Below are 18,885 nucleotides of genomic sequence, written 5' to 3'. Positions count from 1 at the left end.
ATAGGGATGGATCCTGCAGTAATGCATCCTAGAGAAACAGAAACTATAGGAAAGGGCCCTACAGGAACAGATCCTGTAAGAATGCATCCTACAGGAATGGATCCTACAGGAACAGATCCTGTAGGACTTGACCCCATAGGAAAAGCCTTTGCAGCAGCCTGCAGTCACTAGTGGGGTGCATGTGGGGGGGACAGGGGGGGTGTATGTGAGGGGGACAGGGGGCTCTTGGGGCCACTGCAGGATCTGAGCCCCGGGCTCCAAGCCCGGCAGCAGTCGGGTGGGATGCTGAAGCCAGGACATGGTGGTCCTCACCTCCCTGTACCCATGCTGAGGCACCCACTGGCTACCACCCTGCTGTCACCCAGGCTCCCCCAGCCCCCCCACCCTGTCCCCATGGCCCCATCCTGCCCTCCTCCCTCCCTGAGCCCCCAAACCCAGGTTCACCCCTCAGCATCCCCAGACATCTCGGATGCTCCGGCATCCTCTGGCCATTCACTGCCTGCGGCCTGGCCGAAAGCCGTTTGTCCTCAGAGGCAGATGCCACCTCCTCATTTCCCAAACTTCTCCAAACGAATGATATTTTACATCCTTCAAGGCTGTTTGAGCAGCACTTATTGAATTTGGCTCCAAATATCTCCCTCTGACGTGCTTTCCCTGTCCCCTCTTGCACCATCTTTTTGATGAATATGAAACCTGGCTGAAAGCTGAAGAGCGTTAAAGTCTGACAGATCCTTCATGGACCCTGGAGTCATTTTCCTGGAGGCATTAATAGATTTTCCTTGGCTGGAGGAAAGGCTTTGGCAGCGAGCGGCAGGGCTGGCCTTTGGAAGTGAGCAGGGATGTGGAAGATGCTCTTCCCATAACTTCCCAGCTCCAGCCCCATAAAGGTGGAAGAAGGAGCCCTCGCACCATCGCTTGGATCCAAGGACAGGGACACGTGTACTCAGGGACACCGGGACAAGTTGCCACCTCCAGTCTTTCAGAAGTCCTACCCCCATTTTAGGTATTCCAAGCACCTAAAATCCGGCCATCCAGCAAAGCTGAGCCCTTAAAGCCACTATTTTGGGAGCAGGTTGGAATCGTGACTCTCCAGAGACTAAAAATCAGGTTTTTTTGCCCTGATCTGAGCGAAGTGTTGGCTGGGTCAGGTCCAGGGTGTGAGTACCTGAAAAGGAGATGCTGCAGGAGCACTTTGGGGACACAGAGGGGTGTCCTCTGCTGATTTGGGCACCTTGAGAAGAAAGCTGGGTGCTTCCAGGGATGGTTCATCCACACCCCACGTATGCCTCCCCGGGGGACAACCCAGCCCCTGGAGCTGCTGATGTCTCCCCAAAGCCCATGTGTTGCCCCGACCAGACCCTCAAACAGGAGATAATCCCTTATTTCTGCTGGGGAGCTTTTCCCCCAGGGCTGGAGCAAGCGTGGGACCAGCAGCAGGACCGCAGGGCTCTGACCCAGCTTTCCTGAGCTGAGAGGTTGAGGAAACCTCATGAGAAGCTGGGAGCAGGGAATCATCCCCTAAACGAGGGGTACTAGCTAACCCCAACCCCTGTGCAATCACAGGACTGGGAATTTGGTGGCTGCGCTGTTTTTTGGGAGATGAGGAACTCATCCAGGAGTTCCAAGGACTCGTCCATGGCTCTGCGCCTTGACCTGGTCTTCAAACTGGGACAGGGCCCAGGGGTCTCTGGGATGATTCATCCCCATCCAGGCAATTTTGGGATATAAAATAGAAGGACCCACCCAACCGAAAGGGGGGCTGTTCCCCATGGATGACCCTGCTGGAATGGGGTCCAGCTGCAGCATCCCCCTCTGGAGCAGCTCCTCAGGGCCAGCCAAAACTCTGAGCCACGGCCAAGAGAGACAAGCAAAGAAAAAAATAAGGCAAAAAAAAGAAAGGAAAGGGGCCAACGCAACATTCCCAACCCGTCACCGACATGTCAGGTCCCGCCACATCAGAGGGTTGGCTGCCGGCCTGGAGGAGACCCGGTGCCGGCGGGAGGAGGGTCCCCACGTCCCACGAGCCGCTGCCGTGCGGGAGGGGAGCACCCGGGCAGGGCCCCAGCTGTGGGGCTGGAGCGAGGAGCAGCGGGGGCACGGGGGGAAACGGTGCTGGGAGGTGGCCTTGTGGGGGCTTGGAGGAAGAGAGGGAGAGAAGAGAAAGGGGGGGGGGGAGAGAATGAGGGCGGGAGAGAGAGGGAAAGGGAGAAAAGACAGGAAAACACAGGAGAAAGAGGAGAGGAGAGGAGAGGAGAGGAGAGGAGAGGAGAGGAGAAGAGAAGAGAAGAGAAGAGAAGAGAAGAGAAGAGAAGAGAAGAGAAGAAAAAAGAAAAAAGAAAAGAAGAGAAAAGAAGAGAAAAGAAGAGAAAAGAAGAGAAGAGAAGAGAAGAGAAGAGAAGAGAAAAGAAAAGAAAAGAAAAGAAAAGAAAAGAAAAGAAAAGAAAAGAAAAGAAAAGAAAAGAAAAGAAAAGAAAAGAAAAGAAGAAAAGAAAAAATTTTGATCTTCCGAGAAAGACTTTGCTTGGAAACTATGCTGCAATTCCCAGGCATGGTCACTTCTCTGTTTGATTCAACATACAGAAATAAGAAAGAAAAATCTCCTTTTTGTGTCATTTCATGTCATTTAAAAAAAACAACAAACCAAACCCACACCCAACTTTTTGGTTTTTCTCTTCATTTTGGGGAGGGTTTTTTCCCCCCTCCAAGAATAAAGGCAAATGAAAGGTGATGCTGAAGGTTGCTCAGGGCTTTTAGAGCTGGCACCCCCCTGGCACCCGGGAGAGGGCTGGGGTGGGTGTCCCATGCCAGGATGGGTCCCACCACCCCGCATGGCCAAGGACCCCCAGGCAGACACATCAGCACATGGACCTTCCTTGGGACGGTTACGCCTGAACTGGGCCAACCCCAGGAGGCATCTTTGGGTTCCTCCTTGGTGGGAGGCAGATTTTAGGCAAACCCAAGAAACTGCCACTTTCCCACGCTGCCTGGCAATGGCTTCAAACAGCACCTAGAAAAAAAACCCACGGCTCATTCAGTTAAATACCATGGACCAGATGATCTTGGGGACATTGCAGGGAAGGAATTCAACAATTCACCTCCAGGCCAGCCCGCCTTAGTCAGCAATGTCCCCAGACATGCCAGGGTCCGTGCCGGTGCCACACAGGGTGCCCAGCACCATCCGAGATGCTGCTGGCACCCTCCTGGCTCTCCCAGCCGCTCCCCGTTGGCAGCTCACATCTGCCAGCCTTCTGCAGATGTTTGAAGCCCCAGGGCTTCTCCAATGGCGCGGGGGTCTTTTGATCACTAGCGAAGTCAACAGCTTGACTAAGTCCCTATGGGCTTTACAAGGAGCCTGGCACCTACGCAGGCATCTACGTATAGATTTACACCTGCACCGAGGCATCAACATAGAGACCTCCATGAAGACTTGGCCAACAGATGAGTGCAGCAGAAGCACGGCAGGACTCAGCAGTTGCTTGGCTGGGGAAGAAAGGGATGGGATGACACGCTCTGTCCTGGAGGAAACATCTCTTTGTTTCTCGCTGCACCCAAAGAAAGGCGATTTTTTTTTTCCAGCTGGCTAAAGAAAAGCATCGTGCGGCTCGCAGGCAATGCCCAGCCACCCCGCTGAGCGCCAAAATGAGCCTCTCCTGAAGGTCACCTTGGGCATGATGGCTGGGGTCCAGCAAGGGCCACCATTCCCCGTGGTGGCCAAGCAGCTTTTGGCCTCTACATTTTGATCCGGCTTCAAAAAAAAAAGAAGTGGAGCAAACCCAGAAAAACACGAGTCACTGATTTGTGAACAAAACCCTGAAGAAGAAACCCAATGGGAAGGGGACACAGAGAACAACCTCCCATGGTTGGAAATGGAAACCACTCCTGGCCCAGTCCCAGATATTCGCTCTTTCTCTAGGAATTTGCACCAGAACCGTTTGGGGCTTTCAACACATCATTTCCCAATGGCTTCCCGCGTTGCTGCCAACCACATGTGGTCCTCGGCCCCTTTCTTTGGAGAATTGTCCCAAAAATGTCTGTGTGGATGCCAGTGACTCAGTGTCAAGCCTTGGGTTGGGGGGTGGGGTGAAAAATCCCTCCTTGGGACCTTCCCTCTGAGGGGGGAGAGGATGGGAGGCGATTTTGGGGCTGCTCTGGTCCCCAGCCTGTGCTGATATTAGTGAAATCGCTAGGTTTCAGCTCAAAAATAGGAGACTTTAACGGGGGGGGGGAGATTTTGTGCAGGAGTTGCATCAAGCGCAGGAAGGAGGTAATTGAAAAATCCACGGTTTTGGGGAGAAATCATGAGGTTCATCGATCGGGATGATGTAAATGGGCCCCAGGATGGCACAGGGGAGCATCCTGGGCTGCGAGAGCCATGGAAGCATCTCTGGAGATGTCTGAGGACCCTCTCCCCTCACCCACCACCTCTCGGGGCAGGATGAGGGGGACGGGACACAGGCTCCTTCATTTGGGGAGGAATTCAGCTTCATTCAGTTCAAAGTAGAGAGACCCCAGCCCTCACGTGTACTGTGCCCAAGCAGGGCTCACTCCTGAAAAAGGTGATGGACTGGGTCAGCTCCTCTTCCTGAGGGAAACTGAGGCAGGGAGCTGACTGCTGGGGAGGGAAGGAGGCATCCCCCCCGGCTCTGCTGCCCATCCCTGCCCGCCAGCATCTTCCCAGTGAGGACAAGCAGGAAAATGGGTCCAGCTCGCCTGGATTTGAATCCCACCTGGCACCAGAAACTCCATCCCTCACTGGCATCTGCACTGACCATCCATAATGTCCGACTCTGGGTGAAGCCAAACACCCACTTAATTAAACTCCGGGAGAGGATGGAGACGCAGCCGGCTCCGGCTCCGCTCCCTGGAGGCATCGCTCATGCCCACGATGATAGTAAGCGGCTTTAATATTGAAATATGTGCCATTTAAGAAACTGAAGCCATCCCCGTGCAAAAAATAAAACAACTTTTAGCTTGATAAAAGATACAGAGAGTAAATACATTAATAGGAGGTAATTGAAAACTCATGGGTAATCTTTAAGCAATCATGAACTTCATCCGTCGGGATGCTCGGGTGTATATACTGCTCCGGCCGACTCGCTACGGCTTTTACAAATCACAGCCTGGGTGTTTTATGGTGCTGGGTCTCGGAGTGTAACAGCGATGTCATATTTAGATTTCTAATTATATTTCGAGATGCTTCACTGGCTTTTCCTGCACGCGGAGCTGAACAAAGCGGGGAATTGCGGAGAGGAGCAAACCAGTCGTGAGCCATAAAAGAGAGAGAGGACAAGGTATCACCTAATGGAAAAGATCAAGATGTTCCCTCTCCTCTTCCCGGGCTGGCTGATATTAATATGCCGGGAGTTGGTTTGCTCCGTAAATGGACAGATGAGAAGACTGCAGTATATTTTTTTTTTCTGCTGCTGCTTTGCAATTTGCTTTCTCTCCGCCGGGCAGACGCCGGCCCTGAGCAATGGCCCGTGCAGCAGAACTTGTATTCAGCGTCCTCCTCCCCTCCCACCTCGCTCGGCACAATCTCTCTCCCAAATGCCCGTCCTTGGGATGTGCTCCTATGGGTGCTGGTGCAAGCACCCAGCTGGGGTCCCCTCGTGGGCTGCCCCTAGGGATGAGAGGGGACCCGTGAGTCCCCACGGGTGGGAGCGGGTTGCTTTGGGGCAGGGGGACCAGGGATGGGGCAGCCCAGGAACAAGGGGAAACCCCTGAATTCTCCACCCATGGAAAAACACCAGGGTTCCTGGCTGGAGGATGCTGCTTCTGGGTTGATGGGATGCTCTTCCTCCAGCATCCCATGGAGGAAGGTGAACAGTGGCTTCCCCCTCCATCCCTCCATCCCTCCATCCCTCTGTCCCTCCATCCCTCCATTCCTCCCTCCCTCCATCCCTCCGTCCCTGGCTCACTCCATCTCTCCATCACCATCTCCTGCTGCCCAGGCAAAATTCATGACGCTAAGGGAGGTGTAAATCTCATCCATCCCCAAAGCCAGGAGCCCCCCCAGCTCAGCTGGGCTGGACCTGCCACGGAGGAGACCTGAGCAGCCAGGTCTGCCCCGAGCAGTGATTTCCAGCTGCTGCTGACGCCTGGCCCCGGCTCTCCGCGTCTCCCTGCCCTGGTTGGCAAAGGCTCGGCAATCCTGTGGGGAGCGGGATATAAATCTGTAGGTCAGAGCTAATACCCATTAACAAGCAACGCTGCTTGTAGGTGATTGCAAGGGATTCTTTATAAGGCTTTTGCAGATGAATGGACTGCCTGCAGCCATAAATACACTGATCCACGGCCTCCTGCCTCCGGCACCGTGCTCTGACTACGCTCGACTTGTTTCCTTAAGGTTCCCTACCTGGCTGGAAGGATGATTACTGGTCAGAGCCCCCTCCTAATGTGGGATGCTCTGCAAATCCCTCGGCTGGGGGCAAACGTCCCCCTGCGTGTCCCCATGAATCTGGAGGTACCAAATGTACCGCCGAGGTGATGCTGCTGCATCGCCGGTACCATTTTCTCAGCATCCCTTTGGGAAGAGGGCGCTGGGACCAGCTGGACCATCCAGGGCGATGCTGGATGTGGGAAATCCTATGCAAAACATTACAGCTTGGGCATTCCCTTTGGAAAACAATATTAAATAAAAGGGTCAGTGGAAATTGGGGAGGAGGAGGCACAGAGAGCCCTTCACACGCTTATCCTGGCGTTTCTGGCTTGCACCAGCAAGTGATCGGGCAGAAGTGCTGCACCCTTGATCCCGAATCTGACACTCTCTTTCCCTGAGGAGCTTTTTAGCCCAGCACGAGCAGCACTGGATGGAAATTTCACCCACTGATAAATATGTTCATAAAATTTGAGGTTGGGATGGGGGTTTTCTGGAGTTGCCGTCTGTGCTGCTGAGCCCTGCTTTGCTTTGAGGACGTAATGGGGGGCAATGGGAAAGCAGAGGTGGGAGACGTCACCCTGGCGCTGATGGGTTCAACTTCCCCAGGGAAATAAATGGGATAGGAGAGGAGCATCCCAACAGGGAAAGTCCTCACCTTGTTTTTTTCCAGCAGACCATAAAAAGCCACATGTGGGTCCAAACGCCGGGGACTTGCCCTTCTTGCTGCAGGACTGCCGGAATCGCTGGCTCCCAGCAGACCCAGCTCCATGGGTGCAGGGTGGCCAGTGCCACGTGTTTTTCCCTTCTGATTTTTATTTATTTTGGGTTTTTTTGTTCATTTTCAAGCCCCACACAAGCCTGTCCCCACCCTTCCTCTGCCCCATTCAGCACCGTGGCGGTGTGTGCATGGAAATCTTCCATTTGGGTGTATTCCTGAACCTTGGAAATAGGAAGAGAGGGATGCAAAAAGGACCGAAACCCACCCCAAACCCTCTCCAGTGCCGTGAGATCCGGCTCCCCATGGAAGGGGCTGGGAAGAGGGAGGGGATGTGAGAAGCCACTGGATCCAGACAATTCCCAGTCCCGCTGGCCGGCCTTTCCGATGCCAAACAAATAAATAAGGCAAAGAGAGAAAGACGGAGCTGACAAAGAGCCCCGGAGGGAGCTGAGCCCGCGCCGGGCAGCCCTGGGAGCACAAAGGCGATCTTCTCACCCTGTGCAAAATGCATCATGGCCATGCAACCCTGGGTAAATACCAGGAATTTATGGCTCCTTCTCCCTGCCGTCACCCTGCAACTGCCTCTTTGCATCCCTCTGAACTCTGGCAGGAGTTTAACCGCATCTTTCCTGGGCGCTGCCAGGAGCGGCTTTGGATTGCCTTCAGCACACAGCTCCTCTGCACGCCTCCGGTAAAGAAATAAGGGTAAAGAAAAGCAATACAGAAATGCGGGGAGTTGAGAAAGAGCCTGGGCTTAGCCCAGGGTCAGCGCGTAATGAAACCTGTTAAATGAGATGGCCAAAATCCTTAAGAAAAGCTAAATTTTGGCAGCATGCCTTCATGCTCCAAGGTTGCCAAACCTCAGGGCTGCCCTGAGGTGCTTCATCCCTGGAGCCCTGTGCTCGTCCCGACACCTCCAGTCCCGAATCCTCCTTCCAGCAGCACTATTTATCATTTCTGTCACCAAAATTCAAGCTTGGAAGAAAAATTGCTGGGACTTTCCCTGTTAAAGTGACCCGGGTTGGGTCTGGCAGAGCAGTAGCCCAATCCAACCGTTGAGTTGAGTCCCAACTGAATGACAAAATCAAAGCGAGAGGTGCCCCAGGGCCACCCAATGGCAGTGACATCGTCCCACCACACTGCGGCCCAAGCCAACCATTGAGTAGTGTCCCAACTCAACAGCAAAGTCAAGGCGAGAGGTGTCCCAAGACCACCCAACTGCAGTGACATCGTCCCACCATGCTGTGAAGGACTTGCTCCTCGTTCTCAAGGCTCTGGGCCTCAGACCTCAAGGTCTCAAAGGCTTTTTATTTGGTGCCCAAACACGATGCTCAACCTTTAAGGACGTTGAAGCAAAGCAAGCAAAGAGCTGTGGTTTTCCAGGTGAACTTTGCCGGTGGAGATGTCCATGGTCAATCCTCACCTTTCTTCCAGCAGCGGAGAGGAGAAAAACCAGCACCAAAACGCAGGTGGTCACTATATAACCACGGCTGGAAGCTTGCTAATGCCTGGTTTTACTGGGAAAAGTGAGGATGATCTGATTTGAGGGAAGCCGGCAGAGCGGAGCCCGCTAATATGGCAAAGGTTGTTACAACGAGGCTGGCAACTCATTACACTCATTAGCAAATGGGAAGAGTGAGAGGAGCAGGGACTGATGCTGCAGCCGGGAAAAATTAAGCGAAACATTAGGCGTGACTTCGGCGCTGGAAGGGCTGTTGGGAGGGAAGAACAGGCGGCTGGAAGCTGTTCGGGGGGTGCGGGCGGGGGAGATGCTCCCGGCGGGGGACCCATTCGTCGAGGATGGTTTAGGGGTAATGGAGCCGCACCGGGGAGGTGGCTGGCTCCAGGTCTGCTGGTGGGTTGGTTTTTTTTTTTTTTGCCCTGAACCCCCCAAACCATCCTCTCAGGGGGGAACAAAGACATTAGGGTATGTTGGTGCAATTTTTGCATCCTGAAATTAACTGATTATGGGTGAAGATGTCTATTTGCAACAGATATTTTTTTGCGAGCAGGGGAGTACGTTCATTTATTTTACACACTCAGCCCCCAAAATGCTCTCACTTTCCTCCCTGGCAGGTCCCAGGCTTAGAAAGCAAAAAAACCCCAAGAGGTTTGGGTGGGGAAGGTGATACTTGCTGGGGGCTGCAGTGCCCATCGAGCCTTCAGTGCCGAACGAGGATGGGAAACGCTTCCAACACCTTCACCAGCACAAACAGAAGCTACAAATAAACCACTCAAATGGACGGCTCTTGTTCTAATCACCCCATAAAATGTATTTAAGCGGCCAGCCGGAGACTTTCCAGGGGTTTATTTATCTATTTATTATTGCGGCTGACCGGAGCATCCTTCTCCTAAAGAGCCCGGTGCCAAGTGCCGTGAGTTATGCAAAGGCAAGAGGGGAGCGATAGGGGAAGCGCTGCCGTAACTCATGCTGGGAGCCCGGCCGTGGGGATTTTGGGGAGAAGGGGGCACCCCAGACCTCTCCACAGAGGGTTTGTGCCCCCCCCAACTCCATGGGTGCTTTGCAAGGGAGGGAATCAGCTCTGGTGAGGGTGCAACCTCATCCCCAGGGCAGGGGCTGGGATGCCACCCTCCAGGAGTTTGGAGGGATGTTGGAGCCTTGAATGAGGTATTTTGTTTGTTTTTTTTTTTCATGGAAACGGTGTTTTCTGACATTTGCTGAGTTCTATTCAATCTGTTCCTCCCTAAAAACCTGCTTTGCAGAGGGGGTGCATGGTGGCTCCCCCCGTCCCACATCCCCTCCCCAATTCTGGCATCTCCCACCCAAGCCCTCAGTTGGGATGTGGTGGAGGGATGCTCCGACAAGGCAGGGGGATGCTCTGATGAGATGGGGGGATGCTCCGGCAAGGTGGGGAGATGCTCCGATGAGGCGGAGGGATGCTCTGACCTGTCCTCCAGCAGCCAAACCCCTGCCCTTGTGGCACGCCTGGCTCTTTCCGCCTCCGATCTCAGCCCCTGCAGCTTCCACCATCATCTCCTCCTCGGTCCCTCGCCTCTCAGCTCCTGCCAAGGGGCGATTTCCCTTCGTGGAGCTGCACCCCAACGGCAGCAGCACCAGGACCACATAGGGAGAGGCAAAACCCCATCCCTTTCCCACCCTTGCAGCCCCTGTCCTCTGCACGAGCAAAGGGAAATGCATCAGCAGAGCCCACCGTGGAGCATTGCTGGGGTTGGAGCTGCCGCAGACTGCAATTTGGGGGATACAACTGCAATTCGGGGGACACAACTGCAATTTGGGGGACACAACTGCAATTTGGGGGATGCAACTGCGGTTTGGGGGATGCATTTGCAATCTGGGAGATGTGACTGCACTTTGGGGGGGCTGTAGTTTGGGGGACGCAGTTGCGCTTTGGGGGATGCGACTGCACTTTGAAGATGCAATTGCATTGCGGGGTGCAGCTGCATTTTGTTGATGCAATTGCATTTTGGGGGAGGCAACCGCAAGCTGGGGGGATGCGCCTGCAATCTCGGGATGCAACTGCAATTTGGGGGATGTGATTGCAAGCTGGGGGGTGCAACTCCAAGCTGGGGGGGGGGAAGTGTGATTGCACTTTGAAGACGCCATTGCATTTTGGGAATGCAATTGCATTTTGTTGATGCGGTCGCATTTTGGGGATGCAGTGGGAAGCTTGGCGGCAGCGCAGAGGCAGCCCCCCATCCCAGCACCCTTGGGTGGTCCCCAGAGGTGGCAGCAGCTGCTATCACCCACAGACCCCCCCCAGCAGCCGCATGTCCCTACACGCAGCACTCACCTCACTCCCCCCAGGGAGGGCAGCTTGCCATTCCTGCTGGAGGCAGCGCACTGGGCTGAACTGGGTGGACTGGGAGCATCGCCTCTTGGGGAAACTGGTTATTTTGGGCTCTTTTGGGCCCTTTTCCCTCCCCAGCCCAGCCTGTGGGCTCGTCCCCCCTGTCCCCACCCAGCTGATTGGGGAGATGATCCGGCTGAAAACGAGCCAAAAACTCCATTGTGTTCTGCTCTCCCCAGCCCCAGACCCCCCCATCCCCCCAAAAAAGTGGGATCAGCACGCACCCCCCCCAAGACTTTTTTCCATTGGGATGCTCAGGCTCAGAGCAAAACCACTGTCCCCCCCACCAACACCCCTTAAAAAGAATTAACTCCCAATCCCCGGCAATGCAAAAAAAACCCCAAACCTTTTCCGACCTTTTTTCCCTCTTTTTCCCCATTGGCTCAGCCCCTTCCGCACCCGGAGCGAGCCGCCGCGCGGATGCAGGCGCCGGAGCCCTGTAAATATTAATCAAATCGCTTTTTTTTTGCTCTGTTTAGCTCCGCGGGATGCAAACAGATGGGAGACGAGAGGGCTTTTTACCCAGCCGAGGAGTGGGGTAACTCAAACCTAATGAATTCCAGCGGCGGAGCGGTTTTCCATAAAATCAATAGCGGGATACAAGGGTGTAAATATTTTATTAGGGGCTGGAGTGGATGGTGAGGCTTTACCCGGGGTGGGGAATCGCGTGGGGTGGGAGCAGAGGCCTTGATGCTTGGCGGATTGGAGGGGTTGTTTTCCTGGGAAAGCTGGAAAAAAAGGAGGAAAAAAGCGGGGGGGAAAGAGAAGGGGAAAAGCAGGATCCTGCACCCAGTGCTGCTCCAGTGTTGGGAATTCCCATGAACGTTTTGGGGGCCCATGGCCAGGACCTCCCCCCCCAGCCCCGGCATTGCAAGTGCGTCCGGAGCGAAGGCGCTATCTGCTCATTTAATATTAACAAATTGAAATGAATTATTTTAATGCCAATTAACTTGTAGCTGTCCCTTATTAATAGTAATTTAGATTAATATTTCTTGGAAGTGGGAACACTGGGCTCGGGGCTACGTGATTTGAATACCAGAGCGTGGTGGACCCCTTATTTATTTTTTAGCTGAATTCTCGCTTTTTCAACCCAAAAATGGGCTGAAGGCTCTTTTCTTAGCGGGGTGGGGGGTGGAGTGAAGCAAAAGGAGGTCCAGTTCAGAACACTTGTCGAGTGTCCCATAAAAATCAGATTGCCCAGCTTGGCCCAAGCATCCCACTGCAGGACCCTCATTGTGTTGAGGGGCAAAGCCGCCCCCCCGCCCCAATCCCCCCAAGTTGGAGCTCCCCCCCCAACCTGGCAGCTTTTGGGGGGGGAATGGAGGAAAGGGGGAGTACCCCCAAAATAGACTTTTTCAGGCTGTTTTCTAGAGAGAGATGGAGGAGGGGGGAGTGGGGGAAGAGGGGATGGAGGGGGGGGGCAAAGTTTGTGCTGCCCCTTCCCTGCAGGGGGATGGGGGGGGAGGAGGGAAAGAGGGAGGGAATGAAGGGGAGAAAAGAGAGGTGGAAAAGAAAATGAGAGGAAGGAAGGGAGAAAGAGAGAAAAAAGGGAAAGAAAAAAGATGCAAAAGAGAAAAAGTAGGGAAAAGGAGGCAAAAAGGAAGAAAAGGGGAAAAAAAGGAAAGAAAAGGGGAAAAGGGAAAGAAAAGTGAAGAAAAAGAAAGAAAAAGTAAAAAGGAAGAAAAAGGGAAATGGAAAGGAAAAAAGAGAAATAAAAACGAAAAGAAGGGAAAGGGAAAAAAGAGAAATAAAAACGAAAAGAGGGGAAAGGAAAAAAGGGTAAAAAAAGGAAGAAAAGGGGAAAGCAAAGGAGGGAAAGGAAGAAAAAGAAAGAGGAAAAAAGAAAGGGAGAGAAAAGGGGCCGGGGGGGGCCCGGACCCCGCTTACCTGCCGCGCAGCTCCCCGACGGGGCGGACGGGCCGGCCGGACCCGGCAGGACTCGGGGGGGCCGGGCAGCTCCGGGGGGTCCCGTCCCGGCGGGTGCCGTCCCGGGGGTCCCGGGAAGAGGCGGGGGGGCCGGTTCGGAGGGCGCAGCAGTCCCGTCTCCCTCCTCCGGCCGCTCCGCCCGAGCCGGAGCCGCGGCCGCCCGGGGGCCCGTCCCGTCGGGGCGGCCCCGGCCCGCACCGCCCCCGGCGCCGCCCCCAGCCCTGCCCCGGGGGGGGGTAGGGGGGAGAGTTTGCTTTTTCTGCCTTTTTTTTTTCCCCGCCCCCCCCCCCCCTCCTCCCAGCCCCGTCTTTCTCGCCCCGAGGCTCCTCCCGGGACCCCCCCCCCCCCCGCGTCCTTCCTCCCACGGAGACCCCCGGGACCCCCCCCGAGACCCCCACATCCCACGTCCTCCGTCCCACGGAGACCCTCGGGACTTCCACCCCAGAACCCCCCCGGGATCCCCCCACGGACACCTCCCCCCCCCCCCGAGACCCCCTATGGACCCCCCCCGCCTGATCCCCCCCCGGATGGGACTGAGCCCCCAGGGCTGGGTAAAGCCCCCCAGGACAGGACCGAGCCCACCCCCCCAGGACCAGGCTGAGCCCCCCCCAAGCCCAGGCAGCATCTCCCACCTCTGTCAGTGCCTATAGACACGTATAGAGGGACAGGCAGCACGGTGCCAGCACTGCACAGGCACCTATAGGGCCCTATCGCTCCTACGCACACGGAGTGGGACCTATGGGGGACGTATAGAAGCAGATACAGTCCCCTGCCCACAGATGTATACGGTCCTGTGGTTATAATGACATCTCTAGGGTAGAGTCTATGGGGGCACGTATAGGCACATATGCAATCCTATTCCTGCAATGCTGTGTGCAGAGCTGGATCCATGGGGTGCGTATATATCTTTATCTATACATACATTTCTATAGCTAGTGATGCACAGAGCTGGGTAAGGGCCTCACATATCGACCCATATACTGTCCTGCTGCTCAGTATATTGGGTGCTTATAGAGAGATCTATAGTCTTAGCCCCACAATCCTACATATGCACATAGGGATGTCCCTGCAGATGTGTCCCCTATATATCTGTAGGTGCTAAAACCGTTACATCACCAAGGACTGGGGAGAAAATCCCATCATTTTTAACCCCCCCCAAAAGTTCTCTTTATAGGGCTGGAAATGAGGCAAAAAAACCAGGAGATCCCATGACTCCAGGAGCTGGTGCTTGTTGCTGAGGGATGCAGGAGGGGATGGGTTAGGGTTAGATATAATAATGTTAATAAGAAATAGAAATAGAAATAGAAATAGAAATAGAAATAGAAAGACTAAGACTAAGACTAAGACTAAGACTAAGACTATGACTAAGACTAAATTAACAATAACAATAATTTAATACTAAAAGAATATGTCATACTATTTATGGGGGTGAAACACCTGGGTGCACATTGTGAGGCCGGTTTGGGGCTGAATTCTTCCTAGGGCTGGAAGTGAGGAGAGAAAACTGAAAATCCCATGACTCCAGGAGCTGGCGCTTGATGCTGCGGGGTGCCGGAGGGGACGGACGGCATCGCATCAGCGCGGGTACCAAACCACGGGGTAGTGCGGTTCGGTACCTGTGCCGACGCAATGCCGTCCGTCCCCTCCTGCGGGTTGGTTATTAAAAAAATTCTAAGATGATGATTATAAAATTCAAGGTATTTTATATAAAATCCATCCTCTGCCTTTCACCCCCTGCCCTTTTCACCCCCGGCTGGCCCGGGGCCAGGCGTGACCCGGTCATTGACTAACCCCGAGTCAATAAGTCTGCCGGCATTAGCATAAAGCATGAATCTGGTGGCAGGGTGATTAATGAGAGCGCGGAGGTAAAGATCTGCCAACTGGCTCAGTCCTGGAATGACGATTTATCATTGGGGCTGGGAAATCATAGGAATCCAGATGACTTAATTATTCAGATATAGGGAAAAAATATATTCGGATAGAGAAAAGGGTTCAGGTAGAGGAAAGTGTTCAGCTAGGAAAAATATTCAGCTAGGAAAAATATTCAGATATCAAAAGTATTCAGATATAAAAATATTAAGAGAAAAAACATTGCGATAGAAAAATAGTCAGATATAAAAAATTCAGATAGAAAAATGTTCAGATATAAACATGTTAAGAGAAAAAGATTAAGATATAAAAATATTAAGATAAAAAAATTTCAGATATAAAAAATATTCAGATACAAAAAAATTCAGATCTAAAAATATTTGGATAGGAAAATATTCAGATGGAAAAAATTCAGATAGAAAAATATTCAGATGTAAAATATTCAAATACAAAAAAACTCAGATCTAAAAATATACAGATATTAAAAAATCCAGATACAGAAATAGTTAGATGTTAAAATCTTCAGATATAAAAATCTTCAGATATAAAAATTCAGATATTAAAAAAATCAGATTAAAAAAAATTATTCAGATATTTTTTAAAAAGGTGATGGGGGGGGGAAGGAAACTAAAATTGATAACTGAGTTGGGGGGTTGGCGGCTCCGAGGGGTGTTTCTGATCCCGCTCTGCCCCTTCCCGGGGCATTTGCCCCGGTGTGCAGAGGCCGTTGAGGCTGAGGCTGAAGATGAGCCTGAGGATGAGGATGAGGATGGTTGGAGCCTTCACGCCCGGGCTCCTCCCGCCGCCTCGTTTCTCTTTGTCTGGGGCCTCGCTCCCTCCGTCCCTCTTTGTTTCTCCTTCGCCGGCTCTTTGTCTCCCGCCAGCTGCCTCCTTCCTCCTCCTCCTTCTCCTCCTCCTCCTCCTCCTCCCTGCGGGATGGGGCCGGGGGGGGGCAGGATCCGGCCCCTACGCTGGGTACCAGGGCGATGCCACCCCCCCCCCATTTCTCCATCCCCAAATGGCGCCAAACCCCGACCCCCCCCCATCCCTGCGCCCACCCCCACCCTAGAACTGCTCCCCCCAAATAAAAATGGGCCCGATCCCCCCCAGCTGATTTTTGGGTTGGTTTTCCCTTTTTTTTGGCACTTCCTAACCTTGGGGGACCAAAGCAGCGGCTGATCCCAGGGGTCTCCGGTTGGGTGCTGGGTTGGGGGGGGTGTCCCTCCCCAGCAGGTACCACCTGGCTGCCCAACACTCCCAGTCCTCCCAGTGCTCCCAGTAAGCCAGGGTTTGCCCCCACCAGGGACAGATCCTGCCATGGGGGGGGGGAGCCATATTGGGGTGCAGACCAGGGCTGGATCCGACCCCATTTACGGAGCCGCGTGTGGGGCCGAGCCCGGGGCAGGGGGAGGTTTCCTACTCTGACTCTTTTCTTGCATGGAAGAAATAAAAGAAGACACAGAAATGGGGCAAAAAAAGGGGAATTTCGCACCAAAACTCCCTCTCCAGGTCTCCTTTCCAACCGCGGGGAGATTTACGGGCGCGATCGCTCCTATAAATCACCGCCGCCTTTTTTCCTCCGGCCCAGGCAGAAACGTAAACACCTGCACCTGATTATTTCTCCTTTAAACAGAAAAACAGGTGCCGACAGCCCCCGTCCTCCCCCCCCCCAAAAAAAAAAATCCCGGTGAAATCCCAGCGGCAGGATCCATGTGTCTCCCTATGGCCATAAAGGACGAGGTCAAAGCTGTGGTGGCTCCGTCAATGCGGTGTAAATCCAGGGGCGATGGATATAGGATTTGCTCCCACGTCAGTTTTACATCCCCACAAGGGAGATTTGGGGAGAAAAGTGGGGGTTTGGGGGTGTTCTTGGCTGCAGGCAGGTGGAATAATGCCTTTTTCTGGGCTGTTTGTAGTGGTGGAGGTGAATTCCGTCCCCAGGTGAGCTCAGGTTTGGGGGGTTTTGCTTCTCCCCAAAACCCCACAGTCAGGCCCTGGTGATGGGAGGGCGATGGCTGGGGCACCCCAGGTTTGGGGCACCGAACCCCATCCCTGTCCCAAAGCAGCTGCGGCCATCGGAGCTGCTTGGACGGATCCACGGGTGGACGGAGCATCCACCTCCCACCCCAAACTCCCTTCCCCAGCCCCATATTCCCTCCTTCCAGCCCCAAATTCCCTTCCCAAACCCCAAACTCCTTTCCCAACCCCCAAACTCCTTTTCCTAGCCCCACATTCCCTTTCCCAGCCCTAAATTCCTTCCTACAGCCCCAAATCCCCTTCTCCAGCCCCACATTCCCTTCCCCAGCCCCAAATTCCGCCCCAAGGGTGCCACATCCCCCTCCCATGGAGGATCCATCCCAGCTCCCATGGCCACGACCCCCCCCCCCTTCTGGGGATGCCCAAAGCCCAAAGGGGCCTTATCCTGCCCAACCCTCCCCGGAGCATCACCATCCCCAGAGGGGGAATGAAGCTTTTGGGGTGACACTGCCTGTTCCCCAACACCATTCCCCCTATGGTGGGGATGGGGTGGGTGGGATTCACCCCCCGAATGACCCGGCCGTAGCCGGACCCATGGGAGAAGCAGCACCGGCCGTTCCTCTGGGACCAGCCGTGACCTCACCAGCCCCAAACCAGGATGTTTTTCCCTCTAAAAGGGCTTTTTTCCCCTCTAAAATGACTTTTTTTTTCTCTAAAAGGCCTTTTTTTCTCCTCTAAACGTGCTTTTTTTCCCCCTAAAAGGGCTTTTTTCCCTCTAAAATGGAGGGGCTTTCCCCTCTAAAAGAGCTTTTTGCCCCTTCCAGAAGGGCTTCTTTTCCTTCTAAATGTTTTTTTCCCCTCCAAAAGGGCTTTTTTCCCCTCTAAAGGGGCTGTTTTCCCTCTAAAAGGGCTTTGCCCCACTAAGAGGGCTTCCCCCACCCCCAAAGGGCTGTTTTCCCTCTAAAATGACTTTTTTCCCCTCTAAAAGGGCTTTTTTCCTTCTTTCCTTCCTCCTTCCTTCCCTTCTCCCACACTTCCTTGCCCCGAAGCTTTGCTTCCCCAGTGCGCTCCCACTTGCTCCTTCTCCCCCTTCCTTTCCTGCCATGTCAAGAACAGGGGAACAAAACCCATCTCATGCAAAGCAGCCAGCGAGGGGAAAAAAAGAGATGTTTTTTATTGGAAAAGATGACATTTTTATTGTCTCTTGTATTGTGCTATTTTCTTTTTTTTATTACCCAGTTCCAGCTTTATTTTAGCCGGTAACAGAAGTGAAATTATTTTTCCAAGAGGGTTTTTATTTTTTTTTTTATTTTTTTCCCCCCTTTTTCATATCCACATTTCCTTTTTAAACACTCTATTAGAAAAATATTGCCTAGCAGCTGGGATGCAGGCACCGGGAGAGGCGTGAATACGGCACGGGGAAGGGGAGGGGGGGGGCAGCGAGCAATAAAAAATAAAAGGAACCAATAAAGATTAATTATCTAATTAACAGAGACATAAAATATAGAGAAGAATAAATAAGCCTCTTGCCAAAATTTGGGGAGGGGTTTGTGGATGGGGCAGTGGGGAAGGGCAGGGAGGGGATCCTACCTGCCGGTGGGAATTGCGGCCTGATCCTACGGGTTCCCAACCCTGTGCTGAGCACACCCCCCCCAGTTTCCCTCTTTCTGCCCCAAAACATGGCTGGGGAGCAGTGAGGGAGGGTCCCAAGGGATGGGGCGAGCGTGTCCCCCCCCCAAATCCGCTCCAGCGCAAAGGCTGCCTGGTCCCATGGGAGACGATGCCGGAGCTGCTGGGGCTCGGCCTGGGCTGTGCTGGGGGGGGGGGGGTCGGGGCACCCCCGGATTTGCACCCCTGCCCTGCACCCCCCATCCCCGCACATCCCACCCCTGCACCCCACGTCCCCGCACCCCCCCACCCCGCAGCATCCCCAGTCCTGCAGCAAAGCCCCAGCTCTGGGAACCCTCTCGGCTGGGTCCAGGCTGCGGGTCCAGGGTGCAGGGCTGGGTTTGGGGTGCGGGTGTGGGGTGCGGGTCGGGGTGCTGGTGCAGGTCCAGGTCAGAGGTGCAGATTGTGGGTCTGGGGTGCCGGTCTGGGTGCAGGGTGCGGGTCGGAGGTGCGGGGTGCGGGTCCAGGGTGCGGGTCCAGGATGCCGGTCTGGGTGCGGGTCTGGGTAGGAGATGCGG

The 18,885-nt window shown here is 54.0% G+C and overlaps 2 protein-coding genes across 4 annotated transcripts in view; one reads left to right on the top strand and one right to left on the bottom strand.

The window, feature by feature from the left end:
• The window catches only part of LOC138689806 (zinc finger protein 385A-like), a 282,741-nt gene that overhangs the window by 225,940 nt on the left and 37,916 nt on the right, over window positions 1-18,885 (bottom strand). The window lies entirely within an intron of this gene.
• On the top strand, window positions 1,511-3,116 carry LOC138689923 (octapeptide-repeat protein T2-like). The gene is made up of 2 exons (XM_069806571.1): window positions 1,511-2,185; window positions 2,235-3,116. The coding sequence occupies exons 1-2, from the start codon at window positions 1,769-1,771 to the stop codon at window positions 2,499-2,501; spliced, it is 684 nt and encodes a 227-aa protein (XP_069662672.1). The 5' UTR covers window positions 1,511-1,768; the 3' UTR covers window positions 2,502-3,116.

Source organism: Haliaeetus albicilla, chromosome 18, assembly GCF_947461875.1.
Source record: "Haliaeetus albicilla chromosome 18, bHalAlb1.1, whole genome shotgun sequence".
In the NCBI taxonomy this organism is placed as follows: Eukaryota; Metazoa; Chordata; class Aves; order Accipitriformes; family Accipitridae; genus Haliaeetus; species Haliaeetus albicilla.
Note: the sequence above shows the minus strand (reverse complement) of the source record. Positions and strands in the feature narration are given on the sequence as shown.

Excerpts from the sequence above, each read along its gene's own strand:
- LOC138689923 (XM_069806571.1), top strand. The coding sequence starts at position 1,769 with ATGGATGACCCTGCTGGAATGGGGTCCAGCTGCAGCATCCCCCTCTGG. Across the intron at positions 2,186-2,234 it reads GGGGGGGGGAGAGAATGAGG|AGGAGAGGAGAGGAGAGGAG; the intron begins GCGGGAGAGAGA and ends CACAGGAGAAAG.